Here is a 16,214-nt window from a genome sequence, read left to right as displayed (position 1 = left end):
GGGCCTAGAGAACTTGCATCACCATGTTGTCAGGACGCATCCTGAGGTGGGTCTGTCCAGTACAGGGAAATCTCTAGCCTCTTCTCACAGAGGCAAACCCTTGTGACAAAGTCTTGCCATGCAAGCACAATACAGACATTAAATAAAGTGTGTGCTGTCAGGAATAACAGGACAGGATAATATTGTTCTTCAGAACTGCATTGCTTCTTAATGAAGTTGTATTTAGGAACTGTGATATCACATTCCTCAGTCCTGACTCTAAGAGTGTTTTCTTCATATAGCTTGTATGCAGTTTTGAGATGCCTTTCCTAGTAGAATAGATGTGGTTGGCTCTACCTCTGTCTGATGTAGTCCCGAGTGTTAGCTACAGAGAAATTGGGTAAAAAGACACAATACTTGCTTGGCTTAAGTAAAGGCTCTCTTTTAGATAAAAGACTAGCAATGTAAATACTGTCTCTACCATCAGTTTAGGAGTTATGCTGCTTTTGTGATTGGTTCTGCCAAGAAGATCCCTCTTACTGCTTCATTTGCAAAGTGTTCATTTCTATAAAGAAAGTAATAGATGCATGTTTTAGTTGTGTAGTTGTCTGTTGTCACTTAGGCCAATATTGTGGTCACAGTTGCTTATAGTTACTAAACATAGTGATTTTTTTTTTTAACTGTTAAAAGATTTCTAAATTTCAACACTGATCTGTGAAACACAGTGTTCACTATAATCTATCTCACTTCAGAAGCAGTTTATTCTGGTGATTGTCTAGTTGATAGCTCAAAACATGGTTTAGTAGAGCAAGCTGCCCAGAACTATGTCCTTTCGGATTTGTATTTTTTGATCTCCAAGTGCTGACTCTACAGCCTGTCTGGGCATCTTATGCCTGTGACTGCTTTTACAGGAAAAAGAGAACAGTGTTGAAATTGAGCTTTCTGTTTTTCGGTCTGTGCCCATTTGCCTCCTGGTGTTTCAGTTGGGCAGTGCTGACATGAGTCTGTCTTTTTCTTCTGAAATCTCTCACCCCTAACCCTCTTCCGCTTAAGTAATGCCAGTACACTCAGCCATTCTTTGGAGACAGGTCTTCAAAGCCCTAACTGGCAGAACCCTCTTTCATACAAAATGTCAGGTGAAAAAATACACAAATGGTAATTTCTGCACTCTAAATATTTATCTGTGGACCAAAGGAGAATACCAGTGTGTTTTGTTGTCTGTAACATTTGAACAAGTATGGAAGGAAGAAAATATTTTAAGATACCCACCTTCTATGCTTGATGTTCTGTGTTTTGTTTTTCTGACTTTAGTGATGGCTTTTACCCTCATAAATGCGTTAGGCTGTCCAGTATTTTAATGTAGTTTGTAGAGGTTTCTGTCAACATATGCAAAATATGCTAAAAATGCTCTCATCCTCAGTTTACTGTTACGCATTTCCAAATATTTTTGAGTTACTGAAACCGTTGCTATGCAGGCTTTCAGAATTCATGTGGAAGTTGAGAAAATGGGTAGCATTTCATTTTCTTTCAGTTTACCTTTTAAATGACAGCCCTTCTGTGTTTTAAGCTGAAATCGAGTATGTGTTTGAGCCCTTAATGTTCTACGCAGTCACAGGTACAGTCACAGGTATTAATTTTAATGTGAAAATGAGGAATACTAATAGTTACTGCTTTTAATATGAATGAGTGAGAAGATAATTGCTAGTTAGCATTGAAAAAGAAACTGCAAAGGAAGGTGTTCACTTAAATGACAGGCCTGGAAAAATTGTGTGGAGAGAGTAGAGAAAGGTGCAAACACTGGTTGGTGAATTGAGAAAAGTATTAAACCCATTAAAAATAAATTGGTAACATCACTGTTGGATAGGGTGAATCTCTTGGGGTAGATGTAATTGTCTAGAATTATAGATAAATGGATAAGCTTTACTTGGTAGTAAACAATTACTACACTTGTATAGTTATCAGGAGAAAAGCTGATCTTTGATGATTAAAATGACTAAAGTTTTCGACTTATTTCTCAGTGTAGCATAAAATTTTAAAGAGCTTTAAAATGTAATCTTAATTTATAGGAGATACTTAGAATCATAGAATTACCAAGGTTGGAAAAGACTTCCAAGATGATCCAGTCCAACTGTCTGCCTGTCACCAGTATTTCCCATAAGCCGTGTCCCTCAGTACTGCATCTAAGCATTTCTTGAACACCTCCAGGAACAGTGACTCCACTACTCCCTGGGCAGCCCGTTCCAGAACCTTCTCTCGTGGAGTTTTTCCTTACATCGAAACTGAATCTCTGCTGGCACAACTTGAGGCCATTCCTTCTCATGCTATTGCAAGTTATATGCTTGAAGAGGCGGACTCCCACCTCATCTCAACCTCTGTTCAGACAGGTGTAGAGAGTGAGAAGGTCACCCCTGAGCCTCCCCTTCTCCAAACTGAGCAATCCCAGCTTCCTCAGCTGCTCTCCATAAGGCCTGTGCTCCAGACCCCTCACAGCTTTGTTGCCCTTCTCTGGATGCACTCCAGGATATCAGTGTCTCTTCTGTAATTGAGGGGCCCAAAACTGAGCACATCTCTCGAGGTATGGCCTCCCCAGGGCTGAGTACAGAGGGACAATCACTGCCCTGCTCGTGCTGGCTGCACTCATTCTGATACTTTCAAAAGAATGTATGGTCTGTTAAGATATTACAGGACAGAACATAAAAAAATATTGATCAGTTGCTACTAAAAACATCAGTGTGGCAAAAGGATTTTTGGTGTAAATCTTTCTTCACTTGACAGAGAAGCTAGGATATGAGATGGCTGTTCACTTAAATTTAAGAGCAGGTTATCAGTTCTTGAGTGGCCACACTTAAGATACCGAACTATTTTCAATGGAAGAACGCGTGTCCATTTTTCCTTTGTAGGTAATTGTTCAGTGAGCATTTCTGAGAACTGAATTGGTTTGTTTGGATGCAAAAGTAGGTAATCTTTAATGGAAATCTGACTCCTGTGAGTATGAGTTTGCCTGGTATTTAAAAAAAAAAAAAAAAAAAAACAAACAACAGGCATGAGACATGGAAAGTGATCAGAAGAAACCTGCATGATCAGTGTGGCTTTCTCCTCTGGTTTCTGTGGTGACTGTGCTCTTAGTCAGACTCTAAGCAAGCTTAAATGTGCATCATACAAGCAAGGCTCTTGGTTCATACAAAATCCTGTTGTCATCAGTGATTAAAGGATTTCCTGTGATGACAAGTTAAATAAAGAAAACCTAATGTATAGTTGAGTAGTTTATAATAAAAGGTAGGTATCTTATTTTGGGAAACTGGAAAGCATGATCTGATTACAAGCAAGCTATACCTTAGCACAGTTTGAGCTGTGTAAGTAATGAACCATGCTCTGACCTCCAGTGGTGACTGCTATATGACAAAGACACCTCTTAGAGAAAAACTTAAGGGACCAAGCTGCTGTAGACCTGCTTGCTCTTTTCCAAAGTACGTAAGCTTTTGTTGTGTTTAACTGCACAACATATTTCACTCTTTCTTTGTGCTGATCCTTTGTATCGATGGATCTGTGCAAATTCTGGTGTGTTAGGCTACAAAAATAAGGAATTCAGTGTAGTCTGGTCATACCCCTTCAGGATAGTTTTATCACAGGACAACATCATCAAGTGGCTGAAAGCTTTTTCATCTCCATGTCAAAAACATGTAAATATAGAGGTCATAAGCCCAAACTGTCTCTATCTTAAAAATCAAGGGTAATTATTAATTTCAGACCCATTTAGTGTCTGGGAATGGCATGTCGTACATAGAATGTCTGAACTGATGAATTATATACTTGTTTAGCCCATTATGTTGCTGTATAGCAAGTAGCTGGCATTCTGAGTACTCAGAGGCAAATATATTATTTCTCTGGTATTGGAGGCAGATGACTTTTAAGTCTGAAGAGGGCAAAAAATTTTGCTGTCCATTCAGCAGACTTTAACAGCTGTGCAATATCTTCTGTTCCAATGTCTTTTACATGCAGCTGCAAACTTCTGTAATAGAGGCTGTCAGCAGGTATTTTTGTAGAGCATCTTGTGTGTTCTTTACGCAACTGGAAGGTCGAAGTGTTACTTTCTAATTGAATTAGACAGTGAATTGTAGTGGTGAAAGTGCTATTTAAGAAGCTTCCAATTATTTCCTTGAACAAGGTCAACTAGCTTGTGTGATTTGGTATCAATATTTAGAATGTAATGTTGAGAGGCTGAGAGAAGTAGAAAAGCCATAAAATAGATAAAACATTCCAAAGTATCAAGATGTCCCTATTCAGGTAAGAAAGTCTGGGTTAATGTTCTAAATTGTAGGTATTTGAAATGTTTTACAGAAATACCACCTCTTGCTGTAGCACTGACTGTTGACATAGAAGTAAAAGAAAAGGTTCAGTCAGTATCTCAGCTGCCTTGGGGGTATCTACAAGGTGTGCTTCAAAAAAAGGTGCTCAGTTTCAAATACCTCCATATGGTTCACTTTAGATATTGTGTGTGAGAAGGGGAGTGATCACTTGCAAGGGCCATGGTGGCAGTTACAAACCTGTGTTGAAGGGGTAACTTTACAAATTAATGATAGCACCACTGCATGCAACACAGGTGGTCTGTTTTCAGCTGATGTGGTGGTCTGGCTTTGCACATAGAAAAGTGCATTTTATTCACTAAACTAATGATTCTCCTAATCTTTCTATGGAAGAGGCCATTCTAGCAGTATTCTCATGATCAGTGCATTCATGAAGATACTGACCCTAAGAGGGCTCTTAGTATTGTTTTTCTGGTTTTTTTTATGAGCTTGCTTTGTCTTGCAAGACCTGGTGTAGCAGATCCACATGTTGCGGTGCCCTGCTCCACCTGTGTAACACCTGGGCTGTTCAGAGAATAGAACATTGTTTCATAAGACGTTGATGCTTTTTGGTTACCCGCTGTGTTGGCAGAAACAGGAGTGTGTTCTGAAGCATTCCGCACACCTATGCTGTTGAACTCATATCATGGTCTGGAATGAAGCTCTCTATGAAGTTGTTGGGATGTTTGGAATTCAATTAAAGTAATTCAGTTGCAAAGCACTCCTTACTCCTGTTTAAGAACACATAATTTGTTATGGAGATTTAAGCTAGCTTTGTAATTGGCCAGCCAAAAACCTTGTAAGCTTTATTGGTGTTGGCAAAAATATTCTTTTTTTTTGTGGCAGTTTTCTTAAAAGAATAAAAATGGATATTTTCTTCTACAGGAAATTTGACACCAGAGCCACCTAAAATATCATCTTCTACAAGCCATCCAGATCTCTTAGGTGGATGGGATTCTTGGGCAGATTCTTCAGCAGCCAGCAATGTATCAACACCACAGTTGAAGTCTCTTTTTGAAGGTAGAATGAATTAAATTCTTCCACTAGAGGGCATAAGAAACACTCCAAACTTCATCACTTTAGCGAGCTGAAACTGCTAAACATGTCTGCGCACCTTTTGGTTTGTTTCTTAAAGAAGTCTTTGCTCTTGTGCTTGAAGCCTCTCTTTAAAGTAGAGGCACTTTAGATTTTCAGAGCTCAAAGGCATAGGAACCAAATAGCTTCAGCTGCCTGTAGCAATGCTCATTCCTCTCATGAGAAGAGATGTTATATCAGGTTGCTGAGGTGTAATATGAGGAATTGATTAAATAGTACTTCTATTCATTTTCTCACTTTCCAAATACTCTAATGTATATTATGTGTTTTCACACTATACAGGTCAAGTTTTTACCACAGGGAGCCAGTCCAGTGTGTCTTCAGGTTCATCCTTCAGCCAGGCTAAATCTCAGAACTTTGATCCTTTTGCTGATCTTGCCAATCTTGGATCTAGTCTTCCAGGTAAGATTTTACTTTTGTAAGTCTGAACTTAATGTTTCTCTTGTTCCTGATTTGCTCCTTGTTCCAGTAAGTGTAATTGGCAGCTTGTGTAAAGATAGCTTATATAAAGTTTCCTTTTCAGTGGTAACAACAAGCTTCATGGAGTTACTGAAAGCAGATAAATAGTAGGAAAAGAGGGAGCCTTTGCAGAGATGGTGTGAAACTTACAAAATATTGCAGAAGATAACTACAACTGTGGTTTAGAAACGTTATGCAGCTTGCTTGTGTAATCTAGTTGAGAAGGTAGCAGAAACCACGTGTCCCTAATTCAGTAACTGATCATGGGATTTCTTAGCTAACACTGTGGTTAATGTGCTGTGAAGGATACAAAATGGAAAGCTTAATCAAATTCCTTTTATTTTGGTCCTCACTAAGAAGAAAGAATAGTCAGTTCAGTACTTCCGTTTGAATTCAGTGGGCTTTCATAGCTCTGCTGCTCAAATCAGTCATGTTTGGGCCTGATTTGTGTTTGTCATAAACACGCAATTCCATCAGCGTTATAAACATTTGCCAATTTGCAGTTGTGTACAAGATGCAACACACCCCAGAGTAATACTTGTCCTAGGATGTTGTATTCACATAAACTCATGAATTAGCCCAGGGATATTCATGAACAGCAGAAAAAAATAAAGGCAATGAAAAGAGCTGAAGTCTTTGATTTTTCAGTGTCACACTGCCATTGCTAATGGCCAATTGGTGGCTGTTTAATGTGACTAGCTGCCAAGAATCCAAGAAATGGCTTGGTGCAGAGTGTAGTTGCTGAGTTGCAGGAATGTGCTTTTCCCCTTAGCTCGAAGGTGGCAGACTTTTGTTGCTGTGGCTGTTAGTATTGCACATTCAGTATGCCCATGGTGAAATTACCTTATTTAAGTACAAGGTAATGCGCAGTATTTGGCTATTCTGCTGCCTTGCAAAACTCTTAATGTTGAAGCATTATCCTTAAGGCTGTTCTACATTGAACAGTTTGCAAAAGTATTCTGGTTCAGCATTTTCAGATAAATATGTACTTGCTATCACGATAGTGTGAGTAAAACATTCCTTTTGTGTTTGACTTAAAGATATGATGCACAGTGAACTAGTGGAGAAAACTGTGCTGATACTGGAGTTAGTTCATTAATCTTGCAGATAGTTTTCAATAGGATTAATGACTACATACAAAAATGGCCAGATGTAATAGGTCTAGTTGGTCTTAAGCTTGAAATGAATTTTTGAGGAGGCATAATACCTGCAGTTTGAACTCACTATTGTCTTTTCATAGGAGTTTTTGGACTTCCAAGTAATTAGTCTGAAAGATGTTATGCAAGTGAACACTCCTTAATTGGGAGTGCTATGTGAAAAAACAGTAGCTAAGGATGATTACAGTGTTATGCTAATAGTAAGGTATGAGTAGTGATCTGTGATAACTGGTCTTAACACACTCTATTTCTGGTAATGATCTTGTATCAGAAAGTAGGAATATGCTGTTTAAAAACTTGTTGCTGAAAGTCAGGCACTGGCTTGCAGTACAGGAAGAATTGGTTGGCCTTGAAGACTAAAATAACATAGAATGATTTGAAAGAGCAGTAGAGTGAGTTTACTTCTTAGAGTGCAAGGTCATGAGCTTTGATAGTTGCGGGGCTTGTTTTCTGTAAATTTCATAAGGTGAAGTGACTGAAGATTAGAGTAACTCAAAGCAGTTCTTCAATGAGGTGCTTCCTGTGGGGGAAATTTTGTCAGGTGATGTGTTACAGTAATAGGTTTTACCAGGTGAGCTATTCAGAGGTATAGGATGGTATTTCTTATTTGGCTCTGGGGAGACATTGTTTTTTTTTGAGCTGTTTCTTGTAGCTGCTAGTCACAGCAGTGTATTATTGGGGAGAGGAGAGATGTGGGAGATCACTGGGAAGATAAGTTTACATTGCTGTGTCCAGACAGAGAAGCTTGGGTGATTTTTTTTTTTTTTTTTTTTTTTTTAATTTTTAGGGCAAATAAAAAGGGAGAAACAAGAACAAGTGAATTTAAACTGGCCTGGAATTGGTTTGAGCTGAAAATTAAGTTCTAATCAGCAGCAGCTGGTTAAAAAGACAGTTAGAGATGGAAATACAAATTGACTTTCTTCAGCAAGTGAGACTGGATCATAAGCTTGTCATTCAGTACTGAGAGATCAAAGAAGGCTTTCCATCTTTGAAGTGATAGTGTTTTATTCACATCAAGCTTAATGGCTGGTTTCCTGTTTGTGTAAATGTATTTGACCACTGATCTGGAATTTGTTTTGTTATTTTTAGGAAATTATTCAAAGATAGAAGTTGCTTTCTGCTTTGGAGTATCATAAGTGTGAATGTGGAATGTTTCCCTTACAGGAAAATTTAGATGTGTTTAAATTCAGCCGTCATACTATTTTTTCCCTATGATGGGTGTATGCCAGGAAGTTTTATGCTGCACCTTGTCAAAGGAACTGAATTTCTTGAAGTCTTCCCAAAGTCAGTCAAGGGCAGTCTAATGGCAGCTTGGTTGAGAATGCATCTAGAATTCATTCTCATCAATTAAACAAAAGAGCTAATAATGTTAAAGGTTGGAGCTTTTTACTCAGCTTAATTTGTTCATAATGAGTATTGTAGACTGGAAAAGAGGTCTTGGATGTTCTTCCTGAAGTGTGTAGCTGATAAGGCTGCTAAGCAGCTGTCTCAATACCAGCTAAAAGAACGGAAATAAAATCCTAAAAACTTAGTGCAATATTAGGTTAATAAGACATGGGCCTATAGTTTACAGTTGATTCATTACATTGTCTTGTATAAGATTCAGTGTTTTTTCCTGTTCTCTGTAACATCTGTTGATAATGCTACTGTAACATTAACTATCTTTCTAAAGCAGTTGTGCAAGAGACCACTAAGGAGGCTTTGAAAGCATTCATTTGAAAATATCCTCAATATGTTATATTATCAAGAATATGTTATTAGTTTTCATTGTCTATTTTCAGAGGATCATAAAATGGCCTGGGCTGAAAAGGACCACAATGATCATCTAATTTCAACCCCTCTGTTATGTGCAGGGTCACCAACCAGTAGACCAGGCTGCCCAGAGCCACATTCAGCCTGGCCTTGGATGCCTCCAGGGATGGAGCATCCACTGTTAACAGATACTGAAGTACAGTAAATCTGTGGGCATAACTGCTGTCACTTCTGAACTGTTTTCTGGCAAGTGGACATTCAGATGAATGAATGCTTCTGGTGTAAACTAACACTTGGGAACTTAATGTAAGACTGGAAGACTTTTAATAAATGGCTCTAGCTCCTGCTATCCTGGTTGTTAATGAGAAGAAAATCTTTTAATGCTTTCTCGTATGTGGAGGTGTCACAGTAAAGTGTATGGTTAGATATTAAGGCCAAAGTGTCTTTCTTTCTTTAAACAAGTGACAGATATCAAGCTGAGCAATTAATTTAGTTTTTACCTTTAGGTTCCTCCACAGGTGGATTCTCCTCTAGTGGGTTTGCTCAGAAAACTGTTCCATCTCAGAAGTCAGGAGGTCAGTGGCAGAAACCCACAAAACCACAAAATACTTCTTGGCAGTCCCAAACTAAATCCAGTACACAAGCTAAACCTAACTACACAGTGAACTTCAGTGTTATTGGAGGACGAGAAGAAAGGGGAGTCAGAACCCCAAGCTTTGGTAAGTTTTCTGAAAGCATTGCTTATAATGACCTGTATAAAGTTAGATTCACTGTTAGCTTCAAACTTTTGTACCTCAGTCTTTTTCTTTGTTTACATTTAGCTCATATCTAGTGTAAGTTAGTAGAGAGTTTGACAAATCTGGTGCAAAGCTGAACTAAAATATCATAGGCAAGCTGACAATGGGCCAAATATTTACAGGTCTGGGCATAAACTAATAAATCTCCTATCCAAAGGAGTAGTAGCTTCATGACCGTAGATTGAGAATATAAATTTGCATAAATGCAGTGAGGAGAAATAATTGATAGAATTGCTTGTAGACAAAAGGTTGCACCCCTTTTTCCTACCTGAAGAATAGTAGGTCATCACTAAGCTTAAACTTACTGGAAATCTGTGTGTTTCAAACGTATGGGAAGGGGAGCAAATAAATTTCTTTTAACCAATTTCTTAAAGTGGGTGTGTTGTCTTTCTGTATTAGCCTTTATGAGGAGTGAGAATAAATCTCAGATGTACTGATAGTGGGATTATGCTGTCTTTTCACTGGCTCACAGGTGAACAAGTACATCCATTAGCTGAAGTGATGTCGATCTTTGTCTGGGAGGAGGTAACAGTGAGAGATTGATGGACACAATTTGCAACACAGAAAATGCAATTAGAAAACAGAAAGTGTATTTAGGAAGCTGTAATAGGCCCTGGAATGTGGTTATTACTTGTAGAATCAGAGAATATCCCAAGTTGGAAGGGAGTCCTAGGGATTGTTGTGTTCAACTCTTGGCAGCTGGGCTATGAGTTCTCAGAATAGGGCCACGAGCCCTCAAAATGCTCCACTGTACCACATCATGCCCTGATATATCCTGCCATGCCCCTAGTATACCACAGCATGCCCTCCAACCTCATTGGTGCCCCACATGCTGCCCCACGTGCCTGTTCCAGCACCTTCCAGTGAGCCTAGCACCAGGCCCTGACCAAATGCCCCTGAAGCACTTGGTGCTTGCCCCATCTTGACCCCAAGGCTCTGCAGGAGTAACATTAATAGTTTTAGCAGGTGATTAATACCTCAAAAATAGGTGAACCTCAACATGATAAAGTTCTGAGCAGTTCATTTGGTTGTCCCTGTTCTGAATGAGGATTGTGCTAGGTAATATGCAGAGATCTCACCCAACTTCAATCCTGCAGTTCTCTAGAATGTATGTTCTGTAACAGTGCTGTAACTGTTCTTGTTGATGGTTGGTTTGTTATTCTGTGTAAGTTTCAATGTATTTAAATGCACGATACATTTCTGACTAAACCATTAAGTATTCAGTCATCTGAAAAACTGCAGCACATCTGAAGTTATTTTATAGTGGAAAACAAAACAATTTCCAAACACATGAATAGATAAATGTTCTCCCCCAGATTTACTCAGCTTTTGAGAGAAAAGAACATGCAAGCATTTAGTCATAAATATACATTTTGTCAATGACTTTCTATTTCTGTCTTTTTTTTTTTTTTTTTTTTTACCTTGTGGAGTTTATTAAGCAATTGAAGAATATTTATGGTAGTGATAAATGTCATGCAGGTGTATCTGAGTGCAGTGTGTTTGCACAGCTAATGTGTTTTCTCATGTAATTTTATTTAACATTTTTCTTCTCTCATAGGTCAAAAGCCAAAAGTTTCAGCCAATGACTTTGAGGATCTATTATCTAATCAAGGCTTTTCAGCGAAATCTGATAAAAAGGGACCAAAAACAATTGCTGAGATGAGGAAACAAGAAATGTCTAAAGATATGGACCCCTTGAAACTGAAGGTTTGTTAAACAGAGATCAACTTAAACATATATCTAAGATTGTACTTTGAACTACTGAGAACAAAGTAGAAGGATACATTGAAAGGCAAAAAAAATTGGTAAAGCAGAGGGGGGAAGCTTTGTTTGTATTTAAATAACTGTGTTTTACTACTGTGTAAGTTAATAAGCATGAACAAGTGTCAACTTGTAATGAAACAGTAGGAACAAGAGCATCAACTGTGTGTAAGTAATATAAGTTCCTCTTTCTTTCAACTGAGCCTGGAAAACTTAAGAATATACCTTGTATGCTTTCTGAAGCCAAAACTGTTCATCTTCAGTCTCACAAACATCCCCTTAGCAAAGATGGACTTAACTGATAACACAAAACTTTTAAGGAACAGGCAAATGAGAATAGCTATCTTGAGGGTGACCACTTGCACTTAACAGTTAGCTAGTGCTGCTTCTGTTGGTAGAGACACACTCCAGAATGAGGGCTGATGGCCTGCTCGGACTTTTTGCTGATAATATTGCATATAATACATTTTTTAGTTTTTAGTACATTTTAGTTTAGTTTTAGTTGTTGTGAAGTCAGTGGAGTGAATAGTTGTTCTGAGTCTCGTGGGGATATTTGAAAGAAGTAATCTGCAGAGGTGCAAAGTGTGAAGTAAACGTTAGCTATTAGCGTATGTGAACTGAAAGTTCTGTACAAATCAGGTGAGAATATTAGGAAATGAATATTGTGCTCTGACAGGGAGGTAATGTAATCAACAGATGTTTTTAATTACTCCTTTCAATTACCTCTCCATTATCTTGTCATTAATTGTACAGGGTTCTACTCGCACTAAAATATGCAGCTATTTCAGTTTATTTTCTAATGATAATTTCTCTACAAAGCTGGTTAACTGCCAGTTAATCTAGTAGCAAATGTATCACTTCTGGCTGCTAATGATCTGGATTCAAGAATGAATGTAGTAAGACAACTGGACTTGGGTGCTGAATACAACAACACTACTGTACTTGGGTCTTAATATTGTGCAGCATGAGAGCTACTTCTCTAAACAGGCAGAGAATGCTTGCATTGTTGCATTCAGTTTTTATGCGTTCTGTTTTTCCCAGATTCTTGAATGGATTGAAGGAAAGGAGAGAAATATCAGAGCATTAATATCTACTCTTCATACAGTGCTTTGGGAAGGGGAAAATAAATGGAAGCCAGTTAGCATGGCAGATCTAGTAACGCCTGAACAAGTGAAGAAATACTACAGGAAAGCGGTGCTTGTAGTTCATCCAGATAAGGTCAGTGTTTTCCTCTGGTGTTTTCTCTGTAGACAGAAGGAACAGAAACTCTTTTTACCATGCTGTACGAGTCCCTGATGGATGCTGCAGTGTTAGTTCTTCACTGGGATTCCAGATGCTTTTTGCTTCAATTCCATTGTCTTCTGAAGCTGCATCCATGTTGTGCATGATAATCACGTAATCCTGACATGGCACAGAATTCAACAGATAAAATTTTATCAAATACAGTATTCCCAGAAGGTAATTAGCCACTGAAATCAGTTGAGCTTGACTGGCTTCTCGCAGATCTAATGATAACTACTAGATTCTGCTTTATTTCTGCCAGCTGTGTTTTTAGGTTTTCTAGGGTGTTTGCCAGTGCATGAAGACCAAGGAAATGCCACAGCAAAACTGTGGAACATCCATGGAACATCCTTACTGGAAATTACTCAGCAACTGAAAAAAAAAAAAAGAATGCAATAAACATAATGACATTTCACTTTTCTAAAAGTATTTAGTACATTCTCTTACTGTATCCCAGTACAAGAAGATAGATTCTTGCTCTGAGTTATTGTTCTAGGCTGTGCTTTAGGTATGAAAGGTAAGTGTTAAATAATACCTAGTTTGAGTTTTCAAGATTACCTCTAATGGTTTAGGGAGTAGATGTCAAAGTCCTGTGTCTGTTGCATCCAAAATAAAGAAACAGGACATCTTTCTTTCCTTCCCTCTTTTATTTCCTGTTCCTGGCTACATGGTTTCCTACAACTTAGTGCCATTCTTGATGCTTTCTGCAAGACCTTTCTGAAGCATTCTCTTTTTGGCCTTATCTTTTCAGACGCCTGGAGTTACAGCAGCACACAAAAGAGTCAATGTGCTACTGCTGGCAAAAGCCAAGCAGCATAAGGGCAGAGACATGGAGAGGTGCCTTTGAGGCTTTACTTCAGTGTTGTAAAGAATCTTTTGCTCTGCATCGTGTGGAACTGCATCTTTAATTACCATGGGGTTGGGCTGGCCCAGAGGCAGGGAATCAGGAGCATGCTGTCTCTGTTCCTTCAAGCATGGAGACGAACAGACAGGCAGTTATGTGCAGTTAGCGCTGACTGCGAACAATTTCAAGTTCAAACATTACTGTATGATACCACTAGGGCTGTCAGGAAGCTATTTCGAAAATGGCTGGGTTTTGTTTTTTGAGCTGTTAGCTGAAACATTTTCTAAGCTGTTCTTCTCATAAATAATTTTTAAGTCTTAATTACTTACAGAGTACACTAGAGTTTGAAGTAATGTTAGGAAAACAAGGACACCTGTAGCAAAATTTGGGTAAAAGAAGGCAGTGCTCTGTGCCTGAACATGGTACTCACACTGTAGTCTAATGTTTGCTATACAAGTAAACAACAAAACAAGTAAATAACAAAAAGAAAGGTTGAGATGCTTCACAAACCACAAAATTCCTTTATGCTTTATGCTTTTAATGTTCTCTTTGTTTTCAGGCGACAGGGCAACCTTACGAGCAGTATGCCAAAATGATCTTCATGGAATTGAGCGATGCGTGGTCAGAATTTGAAAACCAGGGGTCCAAGTCCCTCTTCTAAAGTTCATCTTTTTCGAACTACTTCCAAAAACTGGAGCTGAGCATTGATGTGACTTGCTTGCCTATGGTTTATGAAGTGCTTTTCCATGATTTCAGCACAGTTTGCAGTGCACACTTAAATGTGATGATGTATTTTGTAAGACATAAGTACAAAGCATTACGTAGATGCATTAAGGAAACAACTGCTTAGTACTTGAAGAAATCATGGCCTGGGGATAAACATTTTGTTTCAGATTTTATATATAGCAAAACGGATTTTTTCCATGGTCTCTGATACACTCGGATCAATTCTAAATCATTCCAATTCTATTGATCTTTGCTTTACCTTACTCTACCACACTTTCATTTATTTTTTCGGTAGTTTTGTGATTCAGTTTTGTTGTTTTGTGCCTGTCACCTTATTTGAAGTGCTTTAGTTATCAACAGTGAATTTCTTTGGCTTGTTTCAAATCTGAAGGTGTATATTTTCATCTGTGTTGTATGTAATCAATCTGATAATCATTCTGTAAATATTTTCTGACAATACCTTCTTCTTTACAATAAATTAATAGGTTAGCCAAAAAGACCTCAATTGTGAGGAAAGTCAACCAGGGTTGTTCTTGATGTTTTTTTTTAATTATTATTATTTTTTAAATTATTCTTTATGAATCTAGAAACAAATCTTGGCTTTAAAGTCTGCATGTTCTTGCTATTTTGTTATTTATTATGAACCTTTGGAAGGCTTTGCTCTTACCAGTGCTTATTTTACTAATTCTTTAAATATCGTTTTCTGATTTCAGTGGAGCATGCCTTCCATTGGACTTAAAATGCTCTGATAGAAATGTTTTTTCAAGACTTGATGTGGAAGCACAAAATATTTTGCTCTGCTTTGATTTCTTATGAGAAAGCTACATTACTTGTTATCACGTAGAGAGTATTTTGTATTTTGCTGCATGTCTGAATTTCTGTGTTTCTGAGATATGCATGACATCAGTGTATGTGCAAACAGGGATATATTGGTGGTGTATTTCTGCTCATCCCCCTTCCATGCACCAGCTAGTACAAGATGAGCTAGTACAACTTGAGAACAGAACTTGCCATGTTTTTTCATCTGTATTCAGATAGCAGCTATTCACTTGATCTGGGGTAGATGAATACAATTGACCAATGACTGTTATGCTCCATAGCATAACAAAATGCAATCCTCAAATCAAGTTTGAAAATGTCAACAATCAGTATTGTTGTATTAAAGCTTGGTTAGCAGTCTCTTGAAACACTGTAGTTTGGCATTCAAATGGTAAAAAAAAAAAAAAATTAATCTTGACATTTTGTCTGGTTTTCATGCTTAACTGAGAGGGACGCTGTAACAACTAAAGGTAAAATCAGCTGAGCAGCATCTGAACAGGAAAAAAGAATACACTAATGCCACCTGGAGAGTTTGTTGGATGCAGTTTTCCACTGCCGAGCCAGTGTACACAATATTTTTTTACACAGTGCAGTGTACAATCCAGTCTCTAAGCTCTGACACATTTAACTACTTACCCAGTCTTTCATCAACAGAGTATGTGTATTTGCATATCTATTCAGCTGCTGTAATTTTTTTCAAGTTGGACACCTGCAATGGATCAGGAAGGTTATATGTTATTCAGAGTAACAGTTGTAGTTCAGCTGCAGTTTTGAAGCAGCCAGAAAGCAAGAAATCTGATGAGATTTAGGATTTTTTTTTCCCCCTTGGGACACTTCAACTTCCTACAATAATGATCTGCATCATTAGAAATCAAAGGCTTTGGCAGGATAAATGTCAGAGACCTGCATGGTTCTTTACAGTTCTAAGATAAACTATCTGTAATAATAAGTTTAAAAACAGACATGTAATGACTGGAGTACTGTGTGCAGCTGAGAGAAAATCTTTCTGAAGAGCTGCTTTCTCATAAGAAAAAAAATGTGAAGTCTACTTTAAATGTCCATATCACTTTCAACACATACAAGAAACTAGACTGAGACATTTTTGTGCTCTTCTTGAAGTGTGTACAATTATTAAAAAACAAACAAACAAAAAAACCTGAAGTTTTGGAGGAAAATATCTTCCTCTATTTGCTTGGTAGTG

At 38.0% G+C, this 16,214-nt stretch overlaps 1 protein-coding gene across 1 annotated transcript in view; it reads left to right on the top strand.

Moving 5' to 3' along the window:
- GAK (cyclin G associated kinase) overlaps positions 1-14,129 on the top strand; it is a gene marked incomplete at both ends in the record, with an annotated part of 62,036 nt that extends 47,907 nt beyond the window's left edge. The window contains 6 exons of the mRNA XM_079548061.1: positions 5,208-5,342; positions 5,700-5,819; positions 9,292-9,504; positions 11,141-11,289; positions 12,385-12,561; positions 14,028-14,129. Of these exons, the coding sequence (XP_079404187.1) occupies positions 5,208-5,342; positions 5,700-5,819; positions 9,292-9,504; positions 11,141-11,289; positions 12,385-12,561; positions 14,028-14,129 (896 nt within the window). The remainder of the gene's footprint in view (positions 1-5,207; positions 5,343-5,699; positions 5,820-9,291; positions 9,505-11,140; positions 11,290-12,384; positions 12,562-14,027) is intronic.
- Between the last annotated feature and the right edge of the window lie 2,085 nt (positions 14,130-16,214).

Source organism: Tetrao urogallus (assembly GCF_951394365.1).
Source record: "Tetrao urogallus genome assembly, chromosome: Z".
Taxonomy (NCBI): Eukaryota; Metazoa; Chordata; class Aves; order Galliformes; family Phasianidae; genus Tetrao; species Tetrao urogallus.
The sequence above is the reverse complement of the archived record's forward strand: the minus strand, read 5'-3'. Positions and strand labels throughout refer to the sequence as shown.